General features: G+C 54.1%; 1 protein-coding gene across 10 annotated transcripts in view; it reads left to right on the forward strand.

Annotated features, from left to right (window-relative positions):
- ETS1 (ETS proto-oncogene 1, transcription factor) overlaps positions 1 to 18,358 on the forward strand; it is a 77,434-nt gene extending 59,076 nt beyond the window's left edge. For all 10 annotated transcript variants that reach the window (XM_068916565.1, XM_068916566.1, XM_068916567.1 and 7 more), the window contains 3 exons: positions 2,706 to 2,966; positions 14,318 to 14,436; positions 14,957 to 18,358. In XM_068916565.1, the coding sequence (XP_068772666.1) occupies positions 2,706 to 2,966; positions 14,318 to 14,436; positions 14,957 to 15,172 (596 nt within the window). In that variant the 3' untranslated portion in view covers positions 15,173 to 18,358. The remainder of the gene's footprint in view (positions 1 to 2,705; positions 2,967 to 14,317; positions 14,437 to 14,956) is intronic.
- The last annotated feature ends 3,612 nt before the right edge of the window (positions 18,359 to 21,970 follow it).

The raw sequence follows: 21,970 nt of genomic DNA on the forward strand, positions 1-21,970 counted from the left end.
ATAGAATCCAGGTGCCCTCGTTCCTAAAATTCATTATAGGAGCGTGTTGCTGTGAGCCAGGTTTGATGTTGAATGTTTAAACCCATTCATACAGCACCGAGAGCGGAGGCTGCGTTGGTTCCCCGTGCAAGCCGGAGCCCCTTTGCCGGCCTGCATCGCACGTGCAGCGCTCGGTGGAGCTCATTTTAAGCTTCTCATTCTTTTTTCCGAGCTGGGAGAGCTAATGACAGGAAAGTTGTTATTTGTATGATTCCCCCGGCTTCTGCTAGCTGAGCGTTAATATGAGAGAGGTGACGATACGGCGAGCCAAAAGGGCAGCTGTGTTATAATTTTAGGTAAGCTCCTTCTTCTGGGGTTGTTTTTCTGGCTATCTTTCATTTGTGTCCTTCCCTTTTCTTGACCTTTTCTTTCATGTAGGTGATTTCATAATAATTCTCATTGAAATGCAATGATTCAGGCCTGCTTTTGCAATTGTACCTTGAGCCTGTTCTCTCTGGCAAGCCTAAAAAGGCTCGAGGAGAGAGAAGTAAGAGACCTTAACTTTGCACTGGGGACCCAGGGCCACGAGTGTTAGCAAACACTTTAGCGCTGGTTGTGATTTAAGAAATGCAACAGGCTACGGTCTTGCTTACACGAACACTCATTTTAGCAATGTGGAAGGGCCTTTGGGTGGTATAAATCCTCCCAGAGTGATATAAAGGAGCCTTAATATAAACCAGAGTCCAGCTTATTTATATTTACATGCATTTTTACCTTCCACACCAAGTAACTGTATTAAAAGATTAATCAGCCGCAAAGTCAAACACTTCAGAAGCAGGAAGGTCAGGCTGCAGGTTTTGCAGGCAGTCCCGTTCTGCCTTTCTTTGTGCAGGCGTTAGGAGTTAGTTCTGTGGTTCCTTGGGAGTTTTTTCCCCCCTCTGCCTTATCAGCGAAGGCGTCTCTTTGGAAAACGTAGCTGCCAAACTCTTACCAAGTTTCTACTTAGGAGGTGCAAGGCGGGATTTTCAAAGGCTCACAGCTAGGTCAAGTTTAGGTGAGTTTTCAGTGAGATGACAAAAGTTGCGTCTCTTGACGCCGAGGCTGTTCCTCTGGGAGATTTTCCATTCCTTTTCTAGAGGAACTTGCGCCCCAGGACGTCTCGGGGAAGCGGTTAAGTCAGTTAAGGTGCACAAAGCAGTGTATTTTCTCGTTGCAGGATTTGGGAAGTAATTGAACTGTATTTTGTGCAATTCTCAAATAACTAAGAGAGAAAAAAAAAAAGAGTTAGAAGCACGGATATTATCGGTAGAAACATTTGAAGTTGGAACCCGTTATGAGTAAGCCAGAAAGCTTTTGAGGGGAAACGTCGGGCGCTGGACCGCGTTAAGCCTCGTGGCATCATTTTAAGGGGAATTTGGGCATCCCAGATTTGAAAGAAGTCAGTGCTGGCTCGTGCGAGCAGTTCACGTGCGTCGTCTTCGGAGGGACAGGGAGATGCCTGTAGCTCAGGCCAGGAATCGGGAGAGAGCCGGCTTCGGCCCCGCTCTGCACCCACAGTAGTTAAAGTCATTTTGCAGCAAGTGCTCTTCAAACTACAACACAACAACTATTTGGGGGAGCGTGCCAGCGTTGTTCCACGTTCCCGTTCCCCCGTGATTTACTAGCTGGGCCCAAGCCGCGGGTAGCTCTGCCAATGGAAATTTCTCCAGGAGTTCTTGCACAATCCCAGCAGCTGTTTTTAGCCCGGTTTGGGAAATTAGTGAACTTGAATGATCCTGTTACGCTCTTCGTTTGTCAGTAAAGATGTTGAGCAATCGGCAGCGTAAAGGGAGATCAGAGAGCGCAATTTCAGTTTGTTCTTGGGATCCTTTTTTAGCTCTCTGGTCATTTAAGTACAGTGGGTATGTTACGCTGTCTCTAGCGGGTGTAAATCACCATAGCACTGGTGAGGATCTGGCCTTTTGTATTCTAGTCTTTACTAAAAATACCCCAGAGAGTAGCCTTGATACAACCCAGCTGTGCTCACCTTACCAGAACTGGAAAAATAGCTGTTTGAGCTCTCAGCCTTTGGCTCTCCTCCTCCATCAAGTCAGCTGCTGTTTGGGGATTTGGGGGGGGGGGGGAAGCTGGTTGTAACATATGGCAATAAAAGGCTGTTGTATAGTTTTGTAGGAAACAGGAAAAGTGAAGGCGCTGGGTGTCCGATGGCCCTGAGTATGCCTGAGCAGCATTTACGTAGGGTTGGCAGAGGCAACTCATGGGAGACCCGTGTCTTTCTGCGGCAGGTGCTAGAGGCCAAATGGGCTGCCCTAGAGCGCACTAGAGGCCCGTGTTAAGGCACCTGAACTGAGCCATGGCTATCTGGCTAAAATGGATTATGTCTCGAAGCAGAGGACAGTTTCCAGTCAGCCTCAGGCAGCTGTCTTGGGTGGACAGTCAGGACTCCTGGCTTTTTCTCCTGGCTCTATCTGCCTTGCTCTGCAACGGTGACTTCTCCAGGGCTCGGCTAGCCCTGCTCTAAATTATGAAGGCAGTCCAAGTATCCCAGCTTTAGGACTTAATTTTGAGTTTGCGCGGAGGTGAAGCGTAGCGGGACGGCAACGTTTGCCTGGCTGCGGGCCGCCTGCGTGGCGGGCGGGCGAAGCGTCCTTCTCATGGCCGCGCCGCGTTGCAGCGTCCCCCTGCCGGCGCCAGGCGCGTCTCACGTGCCCCTTCCTTCTCGCCAGGTAAACTGGGCGGCCAGGACTCCTTTGAGAGCATAGAGAGCTACGACAGCTGCGACCGCCTGACGCAGTCCTGGAGCAGCCAGTCCTCCTTCCAGAGCCTTCAGCGCGTCCCCTCCTACGACAGCTTTGACTCGGAGGACTACCCCGCCGCCTTGCCCAACCACAAGCCCAAGGGCACCTTCAAGGACTATGTTCGAGATCGGACCGATATGAACAAAGACAAGCCTGTCATTCCTGCTGCTGCCCTTGCTGGCTACACAGGTAGGGTCACGCTCCGCATGAAACAGCTTCTCTGCTGAGCGTCTTGGGTGGTGCCGGCAGCCCTTGAGGGCTGTAAGCTCCTGGGGAGGTGCGGTGAGGGTAGCATCCATGTTCACACCTCCTTCTGCAGAGCCTCCACGGTCTCTGGGTTGCCCCGGGTTGGCATCGCCAGTCCAAAAGTCAACGAGTGAGGGCTTTTGGGGTGCTCCTGGCCCTGGGATGAGCCACGGGCATATGGGTCTAGCGCAGGCACGCCTGTGAGCGCTCAGCTGTGTGTTTTCTTCAAGCGTGGGCACCCCGAAACTCGTGGAGGATCTAGGATCTGGCAGAGTGCAGGATTTTAGGCTCATCTCGTCAGCCACTTATATGAGATCTCCAGCTGATCTGGTGCCTTTTGCTGATGGCTCTCCCCTGTTGCTAATGCCTTGCGTTTTCACTTATACCTGGATGCCTCCCAGTTGAGCCTCGTAGGGACTGACGTCTGCTTTGTGTTGCTGAGAGCGCAAGGTACTGGAGAGCCCTCACTTCCCTCTCCACTACTTTTATGCAACTTTGCTGGCCGCTTGCTTGCGGTCTCTGATCTCAGGCGGGAGCAGCTGCATTTCCAGCATTGCTGCGTGTGATGCAAAATGATCTCATCCCCTTTTGGCTCGGAGGAAGCACCTTGTTTTGCTCTTTGCAGTTGTGTGAGGCAAGGGTGGGACAGTGCCAAAGCTGACCCGAACATTTTCCATCGCCTGCAACGGGGAGAGATGAGAAGGTGTGAGGCCGTGGAGACTCCAGCTCTTTATATGACAGCTCTCAGCCCTTCAGCAAGCTGGCTGTCTCCTGTCTCCCCGGAGAGAGACCTGGTGCAGCGGAGCTTCAAGCTAGTGCTGGGAGGATGCTTTCCCGTTCCTCTGTGCCCGTGTCTGTTCCCCGCACTATAGGTAAAATTTGCAGGGCAGCCTCCTGCCAGTCCCCCTTCTCTTGTAAATGCTGATCCCTCCTGACCTGCTTGGTAGCAGGGTTGTGGCCCGGAGGAGCCAAGTGGTGGAAATAGTTTGTGCAGATAAAGATCATCAAAAGGTTCAGAGCAGATCCTGAGGTGTGACTGTCCCTGAAATCTCCTCCCACGCTCGGCTCATCTTCGGGCTGATAACTGTTTTTTTTTTTTTTTTTTTTTTGTCAGGGGGAGATGCAGAGGGGAGGAGAGGTGGAGAGATAATTTTAGGAGCTACGTGTAAAAAAGGAAGTGGTTTGTTACTATAGCTGTAGTTAGAAAGACGGCTCAGCCGGGCCTGCTGAATGAGACTGTTTCAACTAGGCCTATGCAAAATAAAAGAGTGCTCTGCCATTCCGGGATGGTTCTTGGCCGGAGGATGTGGCAAAGAGAGGCATGAGCGGTAGGAGGGGCTGTGCCCCGGGACACACCGTTGCTCCACCGTTTGACGGAAGTTGATGTTCCTAAGAAAAGAGACCCGCGAGCACTAGTTACACTTTTTCTTCCTCTTTTCTCCTGATAACGCCTTTCACTGAGGCCTGCGAAAGTGTTTTGGGTACCCGGCGCCTGGGCAGGAGCGTTGCTCGCCTTTTAGCGGGTAGGGGAACTGAGGCACGGAGGCACCGGCAAAACTGGGGGCTTTATTTTCAGAGCTGGGTCGCTGGACGATGCGCTCCGCTTTTGCTCCACCTCATTAAAAAGAACAGCCCCCCTATGGAGAGGCAGCGTTCCCGGCTGCCTCCGCGAGCGCGGAGCCGAAGTCAGTGGCTGGACCCTGGGGCTTTGCCAAGGAGCATTATCACCCCAAAGAGTGTCCTTGGACTCCTGCCACCAGGAAAGTGAGACTTCAGTTAATGCCGTGCCAGAGCACAGCTCCAAGCGCTTTGCGCTGCATAACATTTTCCCTTGCCTCATTGCAAGCCCCATTTGGAGCTGGGAAGATATCCCTTGGCCCAAGTATTTCTGAGTGATCAATATTTGGGAGCGCCTTATTTTTTTCATTGGAGGCTTCCAGAATCACCGACCACTGGGAAATCCTTGGGCTGGAGTGACGCTTGCTCGCTCGGTACTGAAACAGCCACAGCCTGCGCTGACCTTTGGGAAAGATCTTTGAACAGATGAGCTCTGCAGACGTTTGACTCCAGAGATGTCATCTGCCCGTTTTTAAAGCCTACTGGCTGGTCAGCACCTTGTATTTTCTGCTGCTACCCCTGCCTGTGCCAAGGGAGCGCAGGACGGGAGCAAAGTGAAGCCAGGTTGCTGTGAAAACAGGTAACAGTGAGAGCGAGGGATAACACGATAGAAACCATAGGAGAACTGGGCCCCCTCAGCACGGCTTTGGATTAGGGTCGTTCTGCAAAAGATATCCAGAATGGCTGGGGGAGAAGTGCTGGACCTCTCTCTCGGTGCAGCTGAGCGAGGGGCGTGAGGACTCTCGGGCAGAGCTCCTTGGTTCTTCACTTTGCTTTTACTTTGCTCAGGGGAGGAAGTGCTGTCTACTGGCTAGAGCAGAGGAACTACAAGTCTAGTCTGTGTTTCCAGCTCTGGTGAGGAGGTGGAGCCTAGTGAGTAGACCAGGGGATTACCAGCACTGGGTCCCAAAGCAGCCAGGACCCCTGGTTTCCATTCTTCACCCAGGTGAGGGCATGTCCAACCCCAGGCATCTGGTCACCAACCGGTGGAGCACCCAACAGATAACCCGAGGTGCCTCAGTGTGCCATTTTAGGATGTGCAGAGCAGAGGTGGAAGAGCGAAGCCTTGGACGGTCACGGCATCCTTTTTCTCCAGGGCTCTCTGTGTTGGCTTTAGGAGCTTGACAACATTGTTCAGGTTTTGTTACCGAGGGCCTGTTTTGCTGGTGGCCCTGGGAGGTGGCACTGTGCTTTATCACAGCCGTGGCAGAGCTCTGATGGTATCTGCCCTAGGAGGCGCATGCTTTGGTGAGAAGGTGCATTTTGGCGGAAGCTCCAGTTGTGTTTGATGTGTTCTTCACCCAGCTCGCGAGCAGCTTTTCAAAGCTGCGTTATCTGCCCCCACATCTTGACCTAATTTAACAAGTTGCCATGGTTGCTCAGATAGAGGTTGATGCAATTTTCTTATCTATTTTGAAGGAGAAATGTAACTGCTCAGGAGTTGGTGAACTTCAGTTTCCATAGCCGCGGGGACCCGCAGGAAGGGCGGTCTCTGGACACCTCTGGTTTTGGGACCAGTTTGAATCTTACGTTAAGCAAGATTTTGCAGTTTTGAAGTGACCTAGGGAACGGAGACAGAGCGCATCTATTAAAATTAGGCAAGTGGTACGTTGGGATGCGTCTGCTCTGCAGGCAGATGTGCTAAAGCTCACGCTGGCTTACTTGAGCTAGTTTCAAACTCCCTTGTTCATGCAGCAGTGTGGTGTTTGGTGTGGGCGGGTGGCTGGTGCTAGGTGCCATGCTGTCACAGACACCTAACACGCAGACCCAGATACCTCAGCCCTGGAGCCCAGCTGGCTTAAACAGCTCAGCGTTGCCTCTGTGCCACCTGCAGTCCTGCCTTTGACTGTGTCAGAGCTGGATCCTGCAAGCTGCTGGCTCCTACAGGTGCCCCAACCACCCGCATCCTTTGTGATACTCCACGTTGCGCAGATAAACGCTGACAGCCTGGGGCAGAGAAGTGTCCTGCCCGTAGAGAGGGCAGGTCGACCGCACTGCTCTTTGTCCTTTCTGCCCTATTTTTATTTTTCCACCGCTCTGACCTACTTCTGCTGCTGTCCTCCTAGTCATGCAGGTCCAGAGGAGGTTCAAATCCTCCCTCTGGCCCTGTGGTTGTTTGCAGTTGCCACGCTGGGCTGAATTGTTTTCAGCTTTTCTTGAGCACCCCGAGGCACTTGCGTGGGTTTATAGGCGAGCTGTGGTGTTTGTTTGCTCTGCGGCGTGTAGGACCTCAACATCTTCTGTGCAGGCTGGGGCTTTCCATCTCGCAGCGTTATCTGCATCGCCGCAATACCTAGAACCCCGGCGGCGGGGCTGGTGTGCCGAGCTGCTGCTCTAAAGAGCTGAATAGACGGAGCAGAGCAGAGGTAAGAGGGACAAGAGAGACAAAGTGGCTTGCAAGCGGATCTGCCACCGCTCGGGGAACCGAACCGTGACCTCCTCTCTGCAGGGCCGATATTGCAGTTGGAGTGCTGTCCTTTGGTCTGGGCCTGGTTAAAAAGTTACTGATGCCTTTATAGGCGAGCCCGGCACCTAAAGGGTTAATGCCCCCCCCCCCAGCTAGTGTCACACATGACCTGAATGTCTCTCTTAGCGACAGATTGATGTTATCTTCATTATCATGCTGCCCTTAAAGAAGACAGAAAGTAGCACAGGGAATAGCTGACCTCTCCGAGCATCTCGCCTGAGCACCCAAAAGTGTTTCAGCGTAGCAAAGGGTTTTGCCCAAGCCAGGTCCAGCCCTGAGCCTTGCTACCAACCTCCCCGGTACCATGCAGATGACTCCCAAATGCGCCTGATGAGCCCGTTGCCCCCCACCAGATCGTCCCAGCCTACGGTGCACCCCTTTGACGAGCCCCTGTTTCTGCGCGATGCTTATCTGTGGCACAAAAGTGAAAGCGTGCAGCTGCCGTTTCGCAAGAAAGTAAAGTCAGCGCCAAAGAAAGGGTCTCTTGAGAGAGCTCGTGTGCTTCTTCCCCTCTTCTCGTTGCCTACGCTGCTGGCCTGAAGCTTCCAGGCAGCGAGCTCCCCAGGTGTGCTGTGGGGAAGGAAGCGCGCTGTCTGTCACCGGCACCCGAAAGCCTGCTAGCAGCAGTGTTCCCAGCTCCTCTCCTGTCACGCTCTGGAGGCTCGGGGGTCCTTGACCTCCAGAACCTGTGCAGTTGCTTTCCTAGAAACATCAGGCCTGCGCCCTGCTCTCCGAGGTGGAGAAGCTTGCCGGAGGTGACTCTGAGCTGCCTGGCGTATGGGCGTCCGCAGGCTCTTGTGTCTTGGTCAGGGGAATTCAGAGATGCAGTCAGCTGCCCCAACGGTGCGAAGAAACATAGCAGCACCTCCAGAACGTGTGACATGCAGGTGATGGTGTCAGCTCACTGGTTCGGGGTCATAAGCTTTACCTGCCCTTGCAGGGTGACTACTCAGCGGTTTCCCCTGCCCGCTTTCTGCCTCCAGTGCTGAGAGCCCCTCGGCTCTACAAGCGAAGCGGCGCTTTTCTTATCGCAAGGTGGGAGGCTCGAGGGTGGGGCTCAGGGCTGCTTCAGTGGCTCACGGTCCACCTGCCAGACATGTGCAAATGACAGTGAAATCAGCCCCACGCAACGCTGCCCAACCGTGACTGCAGCTCAGCTCTTACAAGAGCTGCTGCAGCCGCCGGAGCAGGTTCTCTGCAGCCCGGCGTTGCTGCCGAAGCGGCAAGTGCTGCTTGGTCCTTCTTCGAGCGATGAATCAGACCCTCGCGTGGCAGCTCCCGTGAGCCTTGCTGTGCTGGGGCTGAACTGTGCCTGCAGGATCACCTTCATGAAGGAGGTGGAAAGTTCCCAAGGACCCTTTTGCTCTACCAGATGCCACATGAACGAGAGCAGTCTTCCCAGCACATCCTTGCAACAGGGGAGATGTGTAAGAAAAGCTAAACTGGCACAGAGTGGCCCATCTGGCTGCCATCCTGTCTGTAACCATGGCCAAAAGCAGGTGGCACGCTAAGGAAGGGTGCTTTCTGGGTCCTTTGAGGACACTTTCTTCATGTCTGCTCTTCAAAGACACTTTGATCCAAGCTTCACTGCTGTCCTCCCTACCCGTGCAACCTGGCACCTCTCTACAGCGTGACTAACTCAGCCAGTCTCAGCAAGAGATGAGGAGAAGGCAAGAGGGGTTGGTGTGACAAAGAAGCGATGAAGTTGAGCTACACCTTCCCTGTTCCCCGTGCTCGCCCGGTGTGGCCAAGGCTCCTGCTGAACCTCCACCGCTGCAGTGCTGTCGAAGGGGGGCTTGGGCACGTGACAGAGGCAGAGGCTGTTTTGGAGATGTTGCTATGCCCAATTGTTTTGTTTGGTTGGAACCACAAACCACATAGTGAAAAGACTAGGTGCGCCACGCTCGGGTTTTTTGTAGTTTTTTTTTCTGTTTTTCTTCTTTCAAACGGAGGCCGTTGGGAGGGGTGGGGGTGTCAAGCCAGCTCAAGGGGGGGTGGGGGGGGATGACGTGTTTGGTGCCGGGCCTTCCCAAGCACAATGCAGGCGCCTATCTGCACATGCTGGGTGGTACCAACGTCACTGCTAGTGAAAGTGGCCAGCGTGGGTGTGTTGCACCAGGGTGAAAAAGGGCTTGAAGGAGGGCCAGGTAGCGTGGTGTGGTGCCCTGTGGCAGCCCCCCTTGCTGCAAGGTGTCTCTGCTCGGGGACCGGTGGCAGGCAAACAAATGCAAGGCTGCATTTTCTTCCAGCTCAGACCTACCTGACCTGCCCTACCTATTTTGTCCTCTTGGTCTCATTTGTTCCCTGCCCGCTCCCCGCCAACCCTTTAGGACACCAGAAGTTCCTCCTTATTAGTGAGGCTCCTATAAAGCCTTATAAAAATGAGGCGCCGCCCCGAATCGCGGCAGCGCATCCCGTCGTGGCCAACGCTTCTGTGTCACCGGGGTTTTGGAGTCACTTCTGACGGGGCTGACAGCGGGTGGGCAAGGTGCTTCTCCAGGCCTGAATTTTAAGCTGGAGAGTCACAAACGCCACATTCATTTGACTCCGTGGGGAACGTTTAGCTTGGCAGAGCTGACTTGCCCAGCCTCGGTTTCGGTTTAAAAGCTGAGGCTTGCAAAGCACTTCTTGCAAAGAGGCCGGAGGAATTTTGCAGAGTGTGTAGTTTGGTTTCCAGTCCCTCCGCAGCCCGGGGCGGGGTAAGGAGGTGGTACAGCATCTCCTAGGGCGGTATAGTGCCTTAGATTGTGGCCAGGCGCTTCTCCGGGAGGACTGAGCAGGTTCCGTAAGGGAGGACTAGGTGAGCATGGGGTGGTTTGCGCCAAACTCGGTGGCCTGCAGAAACCCCTGGTGCAATGCCCGCCGAGGAGCGTGCAGGCTCGCTCCCGCGCGGCGGCTTCGCTCGGACAGGGTTCCCACTGTGGCCCGCCTAGCCGTAATCAGGCTTAAGAGGCATATTTTCCCCGTGACGCCGGAGCATTCCTGCAGGGTGACGCTGCCCAGCGGGCCCCGCTGAAGGACCCTCTTCAGTGGCTCCGAGGCGAGACAGGGACCCCTTTGTGAGGCCCGTTTCGCCGGCCGGCCCCTCCGGCGGGCGCTATTCTTAGCAGCCTCCCGCGCTGTGCCGGAGGTCGCGGCGGGGCGGCCGGCCGCCTTCTCAGTCCTCGCCTTGTCTCCTGCGAGCGCGCGGGGACAGGGCCGGCGGGGGCTGCCGCCCGGCCCGGCCCGGGCTCTGGGAAGCCCCTGGATACATAAGTTGGGACCGGCGCCATAAAGGGCGGCTTGTGCCCTTGCTCCCGACGCCGGCGGCTGCAAATGCCGATACCCAGGCGTGGTGGGGTGGCCCGAGAGGGTCACGCTGCAGCCCGGGAGGGTGCGGGGAGAGGCTTTCCGTGGGCTCCCGTTCGCTTCCGTCCGCTGAGGACCTGGTGGGGATTGTAGGAAGAAACGGAAGGGAGAGCCGGCGTCTCGTTTCGAAGGCAGCTACCGACACCAGGAAGGAAGCCTTTTCCAGATGAGGTTGGAGTTAACCCCGTTGGTAAAGAAAACGCTGGCGGCCGTTGTTTCTGAAGGTAGCAAAGACAGGAGATCGTGGGCTGACCTACAGCAGCCTGGCTACGCTGACTTTGGTGGAGCTGGTGGGACTGCGCGTGTTTACACCGAGATGTGATGTGGACCAGGCGCCTCGGTGGGGAATTCCAGCCTCGGTCCGGGGATGAGTGGAAGGGATGAGACAGAAGTGGTGGAAAAACAGGCTCAGCTCCCAGGTGGCAGTTCAGAGCCCACAGACGGGCCCAGAAACGTTGTGGTTGCCCCCACAGCTTCGGAGATGCGATGTGAACGCTGAGGACCACTAGGTGGGTGGACTCCTCTGTGCGAGCAGAGGGCTTGGGTGGCAGAGAAACGCTCTTTTAAGCAATGCAAAAGAAACTCGTGGCTGAAGATATCTCTCCCAGCACTGATCACAGCTGTGCTGGCCAGACTAGACCAAGCATGGATCCCCTCCGCTTGCCCCCAGTGCCCCTGCCCCAACCATTTGGGCTTCTTTCAACCGCCGGAGAGGTGGAGCGGCTCCTGTGGTCTCCGCAGAGGTGCTCTCAGGCGCGCAGGCTCGGGCATGTGCAGGGGTTGGTTCCTGCCATCTTGTGCAGCGCCTGTCTCGCTGACGTTTCGGAGTCATGCCCCAGCAGCAGCCCATCTGCAGGGCCTCCGCTGCCTTCCCCGCTAGCAGGGTGTGTGTTTATAGGAGCCGAAACATGCTCATGAGCTCTGCAGTAAACACATTCTTGACATAATTACTTGTCCAACGCGGAGGAATTTGGGGTTTTACGCGAGGCCCACAGGCGGCTAGGAATAGACCTCGGGAATCCCTGTTCCAAGGCACAAGCCACCGAATGACACTGCTTCCTCCCAAGTCCTGAAACACCCGGCCGAACGGCGCTCCGCGCAGTGGCAGCAGCCTGCCACCTTTTCAAAGAGAGGGTGATAAATTGCTGGGTTTCCCGACACCTCTCCATGCCAGCTGGCAGCCAAGCACGCGAGCACAAAGCGTTGAACTGCCCCGGCCACTTGGCTCGGGGTGAAGGACGCTTTTCTCAGCAAGCCTTTGAAACCCTGCAAGCCTCCAGCAAAGCTGGGGTGGCCTGGGGATGTTCTGAGGGCCAAACCTGGCTCCCAGACCATAAATTTCCATCCGTTTGACTTTGGGGAGGGAGTAGGAAAAAAAAAAATCCTTGTTCTTTTGGCTAGGAAGGAGGGAAATCAATGAGAGGTGACAATTGTGGTCTTGCTTCAATCTTGTGGCCTAGAGCTGTTTCTCTGTTAGCCTGACTTGGGCGCTGGCCGCTCTGCTGCCCATAGGGGATGGGTGTAAAGCCGGACGGGACGGGGAGAAATCGGTGCCCTGTGTAAACGCACCCGCGACCCCTTTTTGGAGGCCTCAGGAGGCTGAAGGAGCCTTTTACCTCCGGCACCCGCAAGGTTTCCCTGCATTTAAAGCTCCTCGCTATTGCGATGAATAGGTCTAAACTTTGCCGGCGGCGCGGTGGCGTTGCGGGTCAGGGGTTGGGGTTCTGCCGTGCCGAACGCGATGCGGACGCGGGCGCGAGAGGCCGGCGGACCGACAGGGATCGCTTGCGTCCCGTGGCTTGGCCGAGGACCCCGGGCCCAAGATGCTCTGGAGCGGTTCCTCGGGGGTAGCCGGCGTTAGGCTGCTCGGGGAGGGCTGGACGGGGCGCAGGGGTTCCCGGGGCCGGCACGGCTCTGCCTGAGCCAGCGCTCTCATTTCCAGCTTCCCTGCAGCTTGCCCAGCGTGGACTTCTTCTAAACAGTGGGGGAAAGAGGGAACACCCCTCTCTTCCCTCCGTGGGCTGTCCCTCAGCCACGGATCTGGCAGCCTTCCTTGTCATTTATGGAAATACGCTGTTCTCCATCCCTTTTCCTGCGTCAATAACTCTTTTCCCTACTTGACGCTCGTACTCATCGCTGTCAGCAGGCGGCTTTGCCCCTGCTGTCTAATCCAGGCTGTACAGTTCTTGTCATGGGAAATCATTTCCTCTGACCTCTGGCTCTGATTATTATTATTTTTATTGTTGTTGTTGCATTTGTTATTACCGATATTTTCTAAGCTCCATTTAAATATGTCAAAACCTTTCCCGAAAGCTGTTGCCCAGAGCTGAGCACAATGTTTCGGGCGCGGCCACATTTGAAAGTTGCTCATCAAAGAGGTTTTGGCTTGAGGGCTTCTCTTTTAGCTTTGATTGGGACACCAGTGCAAGGAAGCGATAAGTATTTTGAAATCGCTCAGTGTAGAGCGTTAACCTAGCCAAAACCAGGCTGCAAAGCCACAGTCCCTCAAGGTAGTGCTCCGGGTACCGTGCATGAGCCGTGCTTAAATGTGCAGGGCTCCGGACCTCGAGGCAAGACACAAAGTCAATGGAGTTGTGTTTTGAAATTACCTCTTCAGCTGGTGGTTTTGATGCTAGAGCCTGGCTCCTATGGCTCTGAATGACCCTGGGTTGTGTTGGGTGGGGTTAGGGCAATCAGTGTCCTTGGGAGGCTTTGGACCGCAGCACATTTGGAGGTGTTTCTTAGCACGCTTGACAAATTGCTGTTGGCCAAAATGTTGACCCGTGTGAAATATGGAGGCCACAGCATTGTAAAGAGAGGCTGGTCATGACTTGAATGTACGTGGCAAGGGAGGCTTCACACCGGCTCTTGGCTCTCTGGCTGGATTCAGAGAACCAGCAGCCGCAGGGAATTTGCTTATGGCCCGCTAAGGACTGGTTGGCCTGTGCCAGCTCTTCTGTCATGCAAAAGCGCGCTTAGGGTGGAGGAACTGCTCTACCGGAGAGCTGGGGCTTGCTGGATTCCCCAGCCAGAAGGTGCGTTTAAAGAGAGTGATGGAAAGGTCTGCCAGTCCTGAGCTAGGAGACCTCCCTCCCGCCCAGCACGCGAGGCTGTCAGCCTGCCAAACTAGCCAGCCCCTGCCTTGCTGCACTCCGGCAACCCGCTGATCCCGGTGAGCTGATGTAGTCCGTTCCTGCAGCAACATGCCCTGGAAAGCGGCCAAATAATTTTCATACCTGGGTCCCCTTTATCTCAGTAAACAGTCACGGAGCAAAGAGTCAAGGTCGGGAAGCAGGAGTGTGCTGGAGTTCATGCGATGGCCAGGAGCTTTTTGGCACGTAGGAAATGGTGGTGCTCCTGTGCCAAAACAATGACTCCTCACTGTTTGGATGCCAGAAAAATAATCCTATTTATGTAACTCTGAGCGAAGCATTCCAGTGCATGAATATTCAGCTCTTACTGCAAATAGGAAGCTCTTTTACCTGCAGGATTTAACTCTCAAGCTGTCATCTCAGCCCAGATCTTGCCCTTTGGCCGCTGATGATTTTTTTGATAGTGGAAGGGCTTTTATTTTTGTCTTGTTTTCAGTGAGCACCATTTGTTCTTATAAAGACTGACTGATGGAGCCCCTTGGGTTAGCCACGGAGGAAATCTGAAACCCCAGGTTTCCAGCGCAAGGCAGATGAAAGGGTGGCAGACCTTCTTGCACCAGGGACGTGGCAGAGCTGCCGGCAAAACTCAGCGTTAATGAATGCATGTCTTTTTTGCGTATGAATTTTTTCCCCTGCGAGAGCCTGGGTTGGGCCAGAGGGGGCCATTCCTTTCCTGGCGTTAATGTCTTCTGTCTCCTTTGCATTTCTAGGCAGCGGACCCATCCAACTGTGGCAATTCCTGCTGGAACTGCTCACCGACAAGTCTTGTCAATCCTTCATCAGCTGGACGGGCGATGGCTGGGAATTCAAGCTTTCCGACCCGGATGAGGTAGAGTGCCCTAGCATTAAACGCGCAGCCCAAACGCTGCTGAGATACTTGTGTGGCCAACCCTCCTGCCCTCCCTTCGTGGCTGCGATTTGGCCAGTCACATCATTGTTGTCCTGTCTACGTGTAGAGGAAAACAATGATTTAGAGCCTAACTGAGCTCTCGTTAAAGAGCAGCTATTAATTGGGCTGCAGTGATACCTAGGAGGCATGATCCAGGCGCAAAGTCGAAGGGGAGCAGATGAAATAGCGTAAGAGGCGGCGTCGTGCCAGCGCTCTTCGCAGAGGCGCAAGATGTTTGCAGACAAGAGGTGGGGCTTCCCACGCATGTCCCATCCGCTCCCTTCCCTGCCCTCCACATCCTCGCGGAGGAGTCCTCCCCGCTCTTCCCGAGGGCAGGTCCTGCCGCTGAGCGGAGGTTAGACGTGCTAAGCTTTAGCGCTCGCGGCCCGAATCCATCCGGAGGACGAATGCTTTCCCGGCGCGCGCGGCCTCGCTTGACTCTTCCCCACCCCTCTCGCAGGTGGCCAGGCGGTGGGGCAAGAGGAAAAACAAGCCCAAGATGAACTACGAGAAGCTGAGCCGCGGCCTGCGCTACTACTACGACAAGAACATCATCCACAAGACGGCCGGCAAGCGCTACGTCTACCGTTTCGTCTGCGACCTGCAGAGCCTGCTGGGCTACACGCCCGAGGAGCTCCACGCCATGCTGGACGTCAAGCCGGACGCCGACGAGTGAAGCCGGCCGGCCGTCGCCTTGCGTCCTTCTGCAGAGTCGACGGGACACTTTTTTTTTTTTTTTTTTTAAAAACCTGTTTTTTTGTTTGTTTGTTTGTTCATTTTTGTTATTATTTTTTTAAAGAGCAACTCAGATTCGATGCTTTGAGGATGTTGGCAGAGAGGGTGGCGGAAGAGTCAAAACCTTTTTTGCCTGAAACCAAAAAAAAATTTGGTTCGGAGAGAGTTTTTTTTTTTTTTTTTTCTGGAAAGCTCCAAGACAGGCTTTTTTTGGGATGAAATTCTGAGCTTTAAGGAAGCCAGAAAAACATAGCTCACTTTAAAAAACAAACCAACCAAACCCCCAAACCCTCCCCATCCCTTGCTGTTTAGAACAAGCGTTAACCAACGGATCCCTTCGGTTACTGTGTTCGTAGCACAACAGACAGTTCAGGAAGTGACAATATTCCTAGGGATTTGAGGAGTTTAAACTTTTTTGGGGAGGGGGGCGGGATAGGGAAAACAAAAGTGGGTGAAACTTCCTGTTTTGGGGAGGGACAATAGAGAAGAAGAAGAAGAACCGTTTGTGGTTCTTGTTACGTTGCCTTTCTGTCTGTGCTCGTCTTTTCTACAGGAGACAGATTTTTTGCTAGGAGGGATCAAGACTTCTTTTTTTTCTTAAAAAAAAAAAAAAGTTAAAATTTTATTTTATTGAATTTTGTGCCAGTATTTTTTTTGTTTTTTTTTTTTTAAATAGTCTTAAGCTCTAAGATGGTCTCAGTATTGCAATATTGTGCGTGTTCGTTTCTGTTATGCCGGCAGAGAGTTTTATCGCAGTGAGGGGGAAAGGAAAAAAAAAAAAAAATCGGTTTATATAGACCCCACTGGAGAAGTGTCGCGCTGTGACTCATGATCTCCGAATCGTATGTGAAGGAAAATTTAATTCCTAACCGGCTACTAGTGCTGCTGGCTGGGTGTGCCGCCCTCGCTTGGAGTCCCGGATGCTTTGCTCTGTCATTTGCTGATAAAGCTGGTTGAAATTTCTGAAAGTGCTTTTTTTTGTTGTTGTTGTTGTTAAAAATAGGTCCTTTTTTTTTTTCTTCCTTTTTTTTTTGGGGGGGGGGAGGTGGACAGCTGCGTTTTGTGCCCGAAACGCCTTTCCCGAAACGCGTCAGCGCGCGCGCGCTGCAAACGTCCTTCGCGTTTTCCAAATAGGATTTTTTTTTTCTCCCCCCGCCCCCCGAGGAGCGTTTTGGTGCTTGGAAGAACTTTTTTTTGGGGGGGTGGAGGGGGGGAAGGAAGGGGGAGAAAAAAGGGAGAAATTTCCCTATTTTCAACCCGGTAAATGCAAAATAAGTCGATTGCAGGGGGGAGAAAAAAAAAAAATCAGGAAAACCATTGAAAAGCTGCAAGTAAGCCGAGAAGCGTTCGGGGAAACGCTTTTTCCTCCCCGTTTTGAGCAGCTCAGTCTTCACCGCCGTACGCCCGAAGCAGCCGGGGGGGGACGGGACGGGGCGCTCAGCGAGCAGGAGGATCGGGCGGTTAAATACCCGGGTTAAAAACCCCAAGGCGTGGGAGCGCGAGGCGGGGGGGGGCGAAGCGGTGGGAGCCGACGGCGCTTGTAGCTCGGGGCAGCTGGGCTGCTCGCTGCCGGGGCTGGGGGGCTTGCACGTAACGCCGCCGGGTTTAGGAGGCGGCGGGCAGGGAAAGGCCAGGACGGTGGAAGGAAGCGGCGGGTGCCGTGTCGCCCGGGCCCGGCCAGCGCTGGCGCCCTGGTACCCCGGCTGGCGGACGGGAGAAGCCACGGGCAGAGGAGGGGTAGCGTGGCGATTTCGGGTAGCATCACGGTTTGCCCCGTTCCTCGCCCGAGTGCCATCCCCGACGGCGGCGGGGAGCGGGGGGGGGGGGCCGCGCGCTCTTTATACACTGGAGATTCGCCGCCGTGCTTTGCTCGTGCTTTCGCCGCTTGCTTTTTTTTGGGGGGGGGTGGGGGGGGCTTTTTCCACCTTTTTTTTTCCCACGGCGCCCGTTGACTTCGGCACCCCAACGCCGCCAGCGGCCGCCCGCACCGGCTGTCGCGTGGCCCGCGAGCGCCGACGGGCGCCCGTGGGCGCCGGCTGCCTTCTCGGCGCGGGCTGCGGCGTCGCCCTCGGCGGATGCTGGCGGGCGCCGGGGACGGGGACGGGGGGGCGAGTTTTGGCGTGAGCGGCGCCGTAGGGGCCCGGTGGCTCTCGCAGGAGGGAGGACCGCGGCGCCTTCCCAGGCGCTCGGCAGCCACCGGCGGCGAGGGCGGCACTCGGCAGAAGCAGCAAAGCAGGGCCAAAAAAACCAAAAAAAAAAACCCCAACCCCCCCCCCCCCCCCAAAAAAAAAACGCTTAAAACTCTCTGCAGATTTCGCTTTCTCATCTATTCCCCAGGCCGCATCCGCTCCGAGAACGGGTCCCGGCGGGCGCCTCCGAGTTTGGATGCCGCGGGAAACCCGTCGGCCGTCGGTCCCGCGCGCCTGCCCACGGGGTTCGGTGGGGTCTGTGTTTAAACGTCGGTCGAGCCGTCGGCTACGTTTCCAAAGAGGTTTAAAGAAATGATAAATCTATGTATACGTATACGTTATAACAGAATATCTCCAGGAATTAACTGCCTCAGTTTAAAAAAAAAAAAAAAAAGGGGGGGGAAAAAAAAAAGAATTGAATGACATGTCTTTTTGTTCTGTTGTGTTTTTACACATGGGGTTCCTTTCTTTTCTTTTTTTTTTTCCAAAAAAAAAAAAAAGCTGATAAACCTAGTAGAAGAAGAAGGAAAAAAAAAGAGATTGTTATATTGTGCTGTTCGACTATTTTCCAACTTGTATTTTCATATAATTTATATTTTTTAAAAGTGGAAAAAAAATTTAAAAGCAAGATTTAAAAAAAAAAAATGGAAAAAGCAGGTGCTTTTTAAAAAAAAAAAACTGAGCTGAGGTAGCTTAGAGATGTAGCGATGTGTGTGTGTGTCCGTGTGTTGTGTATTTTTTTTGTTTTTTTTTGTTTTTTTAAAGGATACAAAAACAACAAAGTCCCTCCTACGTCGAATTCTTAAAGGAGGAGGGGATTGGTTTTGTTTTAATTGCTGATGCTGGCACATCATTTTGCTGGAGAGTTTTTTATATACTGTAGCCTTATTTCATATCGTATTTTAAACCATGTGAAATTAAAAGAAGAATAATTCCTAGCGCTCGGTGTCGGCGTGCTTCTTTGTCGCTGCGGGCTGAGGCGCGCTGGGCGATGCCGTTCCCGTAACGCCGTGTAAGGAGGTTGGCAGCGTTTGCTCAAAAAGTGCGGAAACTTTCCGAAACGGGAAGGAAGGAGGGGACGTTACCCGGGGTCGGGGGGGGTGTGGGGGGGAGACCCTTTCGTTTTTCCCGCTGCCTCCCCGCGGAGCGGCGCCGCTCAGCGGCTTTGTCCCCGTTTCGAAGCGTCGTTTCATCCCGGATCGCAACTGAAAGCTTTTCCCGTGTGATTTTTTTTTTTCCTTTTTTAAAATTTCTATCTATTTATTTATTTACTTACTTATTTATTTATTTTGCAAACTGCCGGCTCTGCAAACGGCCGGCACCTCTCCCGCTTGGCGGGGTGAAGATGCCAGCGGGGATTCCCATTGCCGTTGCAACTTCCCGCTGGAGACCTCGGGCCGCGACGTGTCGCGAGAACAAATCTGGGCTCCTAATAAGCCATCAAATCAGATCCATACAGCGCTTCAGATCTTTATATGCATATATAGAGAGAGATTATATATGTGTGTAGATATAGATAGGCGTATAGATATAGATACCAATTTTTTTTTTCGTTCCTTCTTCGGCCTTATCTTTTTCCCAGTGGGTTTTACACCGCCTCGAGCATCGTTCCCGGGCCCTAAGGCTCGCGCCCGGTTTTGCACGGAAGATATACCCCGGAGCAGGGTCTTTTTCAGGCTGCCCTCCGATTTTAGGGTGAAAAGCAAGCATTTCATAGAGGGAAGGGTATTAGGGAGATGATACGCAGCGGGCACCAGCTGGGGTCGAGACCTCGTCTAGGATGCTCAAATCCCCCCCAGCCAGGTGCCCTCAAGCCTTTCCTTGGCAGGGGGGGACCGGGGCCGCCGGGGAAGAGGAGGCCATCAGCATCGCCGCCGTTTTGGGGCGATAAAAGCAGACCTGGGGGCGCTCTCTGACCTTCGTGACGCGCAAAAGCGAAATCCGGCCGCCGCGGCGGAGCGCCCGTCGGCCCCTCCGACATCTGTTTCCAATCCGCCCGCCAGCTCACGCTCCTCTTCCCCCCTCTGCCTCCGTCCTCCCCCCTGCCACCCCCGGCAAACGCCTTCGCCGCCGCCCGGCCCGGGCGAGTGGAAAGACCTCGATGGAGCCGAGCCCTCCGTAAATCACCGGGAACGCCGCGGCGCTCGTTTTCCGTGGGGAAAAGCCAAAAAAAAAAAAGAAGGCAAAGCGGAGGGCAGCGCGGGAAGGGCTGGGAGAGCGGCCGGCTCGAGCCCGCCTGGCACGGCGCCTTTCCACCTGGCCGCGAGAAACAGCGCCTGGCCTGCCTGGGTGTGTGTATATATATATGTATATATGTATATGTGTATATATATATATATATTTTTAATTTTTTTTCCCCTCGGAGGGGTTGCTTGCTGCATTATATATTGATACGTGGGCCGTTCGCCGTGCTAGTCGCCGTCCTGGCCCCCGCGGGTCATGCAAAGCAACGGTTTATGTCAAGGGGCTTTGCAGAGTCTTTACCAAGACCCTATAGGGATCCGAAGACTTGGTTCTCGCTCGCGAGGAGCAGCCGGCGACGTGGCTCCTACAACAGAGATCTCTTTGGCCCTGTCTGAGGGTATAAGCGTAAACCCCACAGCCCGTTTCCCAGTCCAATGTGGAAATCGCGGTCACCGCTGACCTATTTAGAGCCGGCGCCAAGCTCTTCGCTGGGCAGCGCCAAGAGATTTAGATCCCACGGTGTCAAATCTGCTCGAATTCATCCCGGCTGCCAACAGCTTCCCGAGCGATTTCAGCAGGCTGCCACCTGCCAAAGCCACCCCGGGGCCCCACGGCGCGGGGACACCCAGCCCTGGCTGCACCCAAGGGACCTCTTTGCCCAGCATAATGCAAAATAGCTTCCACCTGCGAAGCACCTGCAGCTGCAAAAAGGGCTCAGGACACCGTGGCACAACCCGCGGGGCAACATACTGCTCCAAAACCCCAGGTCCCCGCTCCGCGAGAAAACTCATCGCGCTCTTAGAAAACCCCATCGCGTGCCAGGAAAGTTCTTGCCATCCTTGAATTTTGACTCGCTTGAATCTTGGAGATTTTTAAAAACGCGCAAGCAAGGCGCCAGCAGTGGCTGCAGCCCCTCCGGCAATGCGGGGCTCTCCTCTCCACCCTGGGCTTCCCAGGAGGTCCAAGGAGGGTGGAGAGCAGCGCCGTGCCCCTCTGCCAGCAATGCTCTGTTGCAGCGTTTCCATGGATTACTTCATCTCCGTTAGTCGCCAGCTTGTATATTTTGGGTACCTGCCCCCAAATATTAATTGCCACGCAATAAAGATTTCAGCAGCTCGGAGGCTCTCAGGGCTCCGCTCTGCATGCGCTGCCCTTGCCAGGAGAGAAATACGTCCACCTTTTTGATAATATTTACTGAAGAAATGGGCAACAAAAATACAGAAGCATTGGGGAGGGCGGATTTTTTTTTTCTTGATCTTTGGTTTTCCAAAGTGAGCTTGGATTGCTTTGAGAGACACAGGGAGCGCCATGAAGGCTGCGAGCCAAAAGACAGCACCACGGCTTTGTACTGTGGACACCACACTGAGGGACCAGGAATAGCACGCCGGTGCCCTAAAATATACTCTTACACGGTGTGGCCACCCTGTTGCCTCTTTTTCTGCCCCACCTTTCATGACTGCTACCAAAGCGTGCTGCTGGACAAGGTGTCCATGAACCTGAGATCCTTTCCATCTCCAAGGGGCAACGTTCTCCTGGGCTTGCCGTGATGAGGGAGCTGTGACAACACATATCCAGTCCTAAAATGCGGTGCCTCACGTGGGCTGCAGGCTCCCAGGTCTGTCCAATGGGGCCTTAGGGGTGGGAAGTTCACAACCGCCTGAGTCCACCACCAGCACCTTCCTCTTCCCTTGCTCTGTGCCCTGATTACTGCAAAAAACAGCCAGAGAGCAGCCAACAGCTGGAGAGCTGGAGGTCTACAGCAGTCAACCCTGCGCCTAGGGAGAAGCACGCGGCCGCCGGCGGTGCGCTAGCTCTCCCTGAGCCACCACGTGGGAAGTGGTGCGTGTGAAAAGAAGCAGCCGAATGCCTGATTTTGTCTTAAGGGGCCATATTTGTGATGTGTCATCCGTACCGAAGATGGATTTGTGGCTCGGTGGGGGGTTCTCGTACCGCCTCTAGGCGAGGGTGTGAAAGCAACCTGCGAATCTTAAGCAGGTCCACGAGGGCTTTTGATGGCCTTGAACACTGCCGACATGGGTAAGCAGGTGAAGCTTCTTCCTCAGCTTTGGGGTTTCAGTGACAACTGCTTTTCTTGGCCCGTGTAAACGTTTTCCCCCAAATCACTAAAAAATTGTTTTCCCATAGTTAAAACCATATGGGTTGCTAAATTATAAATGAAGCTCCAACTTCATTTATGAATGAAGTTTAATGCAAGTGTTACCCCCCAGATGTGTTAGTAGCAGACAAGCTTTTGCCTTAGTCGGTAAAACTTGACCTTATCAGCAGGCTCTTGGGATGGCATGTACTCGCCCAGAGACTGAATGAAAATCCCCTAAGAGGGCAATATTGCTGACTGATGGGTCGAT

This window comes from Struthio camelus, chromosome 22 (genome assembly GCF_040807025.1).
Source record: "Struthio camelus isolate bStrCam1 chromosome 22, bStrCam1.hap1, whole genome shotgun sequence".
Classification (NCBI taxonomy): Eukaryota; Metazoa; Chordata; class Aves; order Struthioniformes; family Struthionidae; genus Struthio; species Struthio camelus.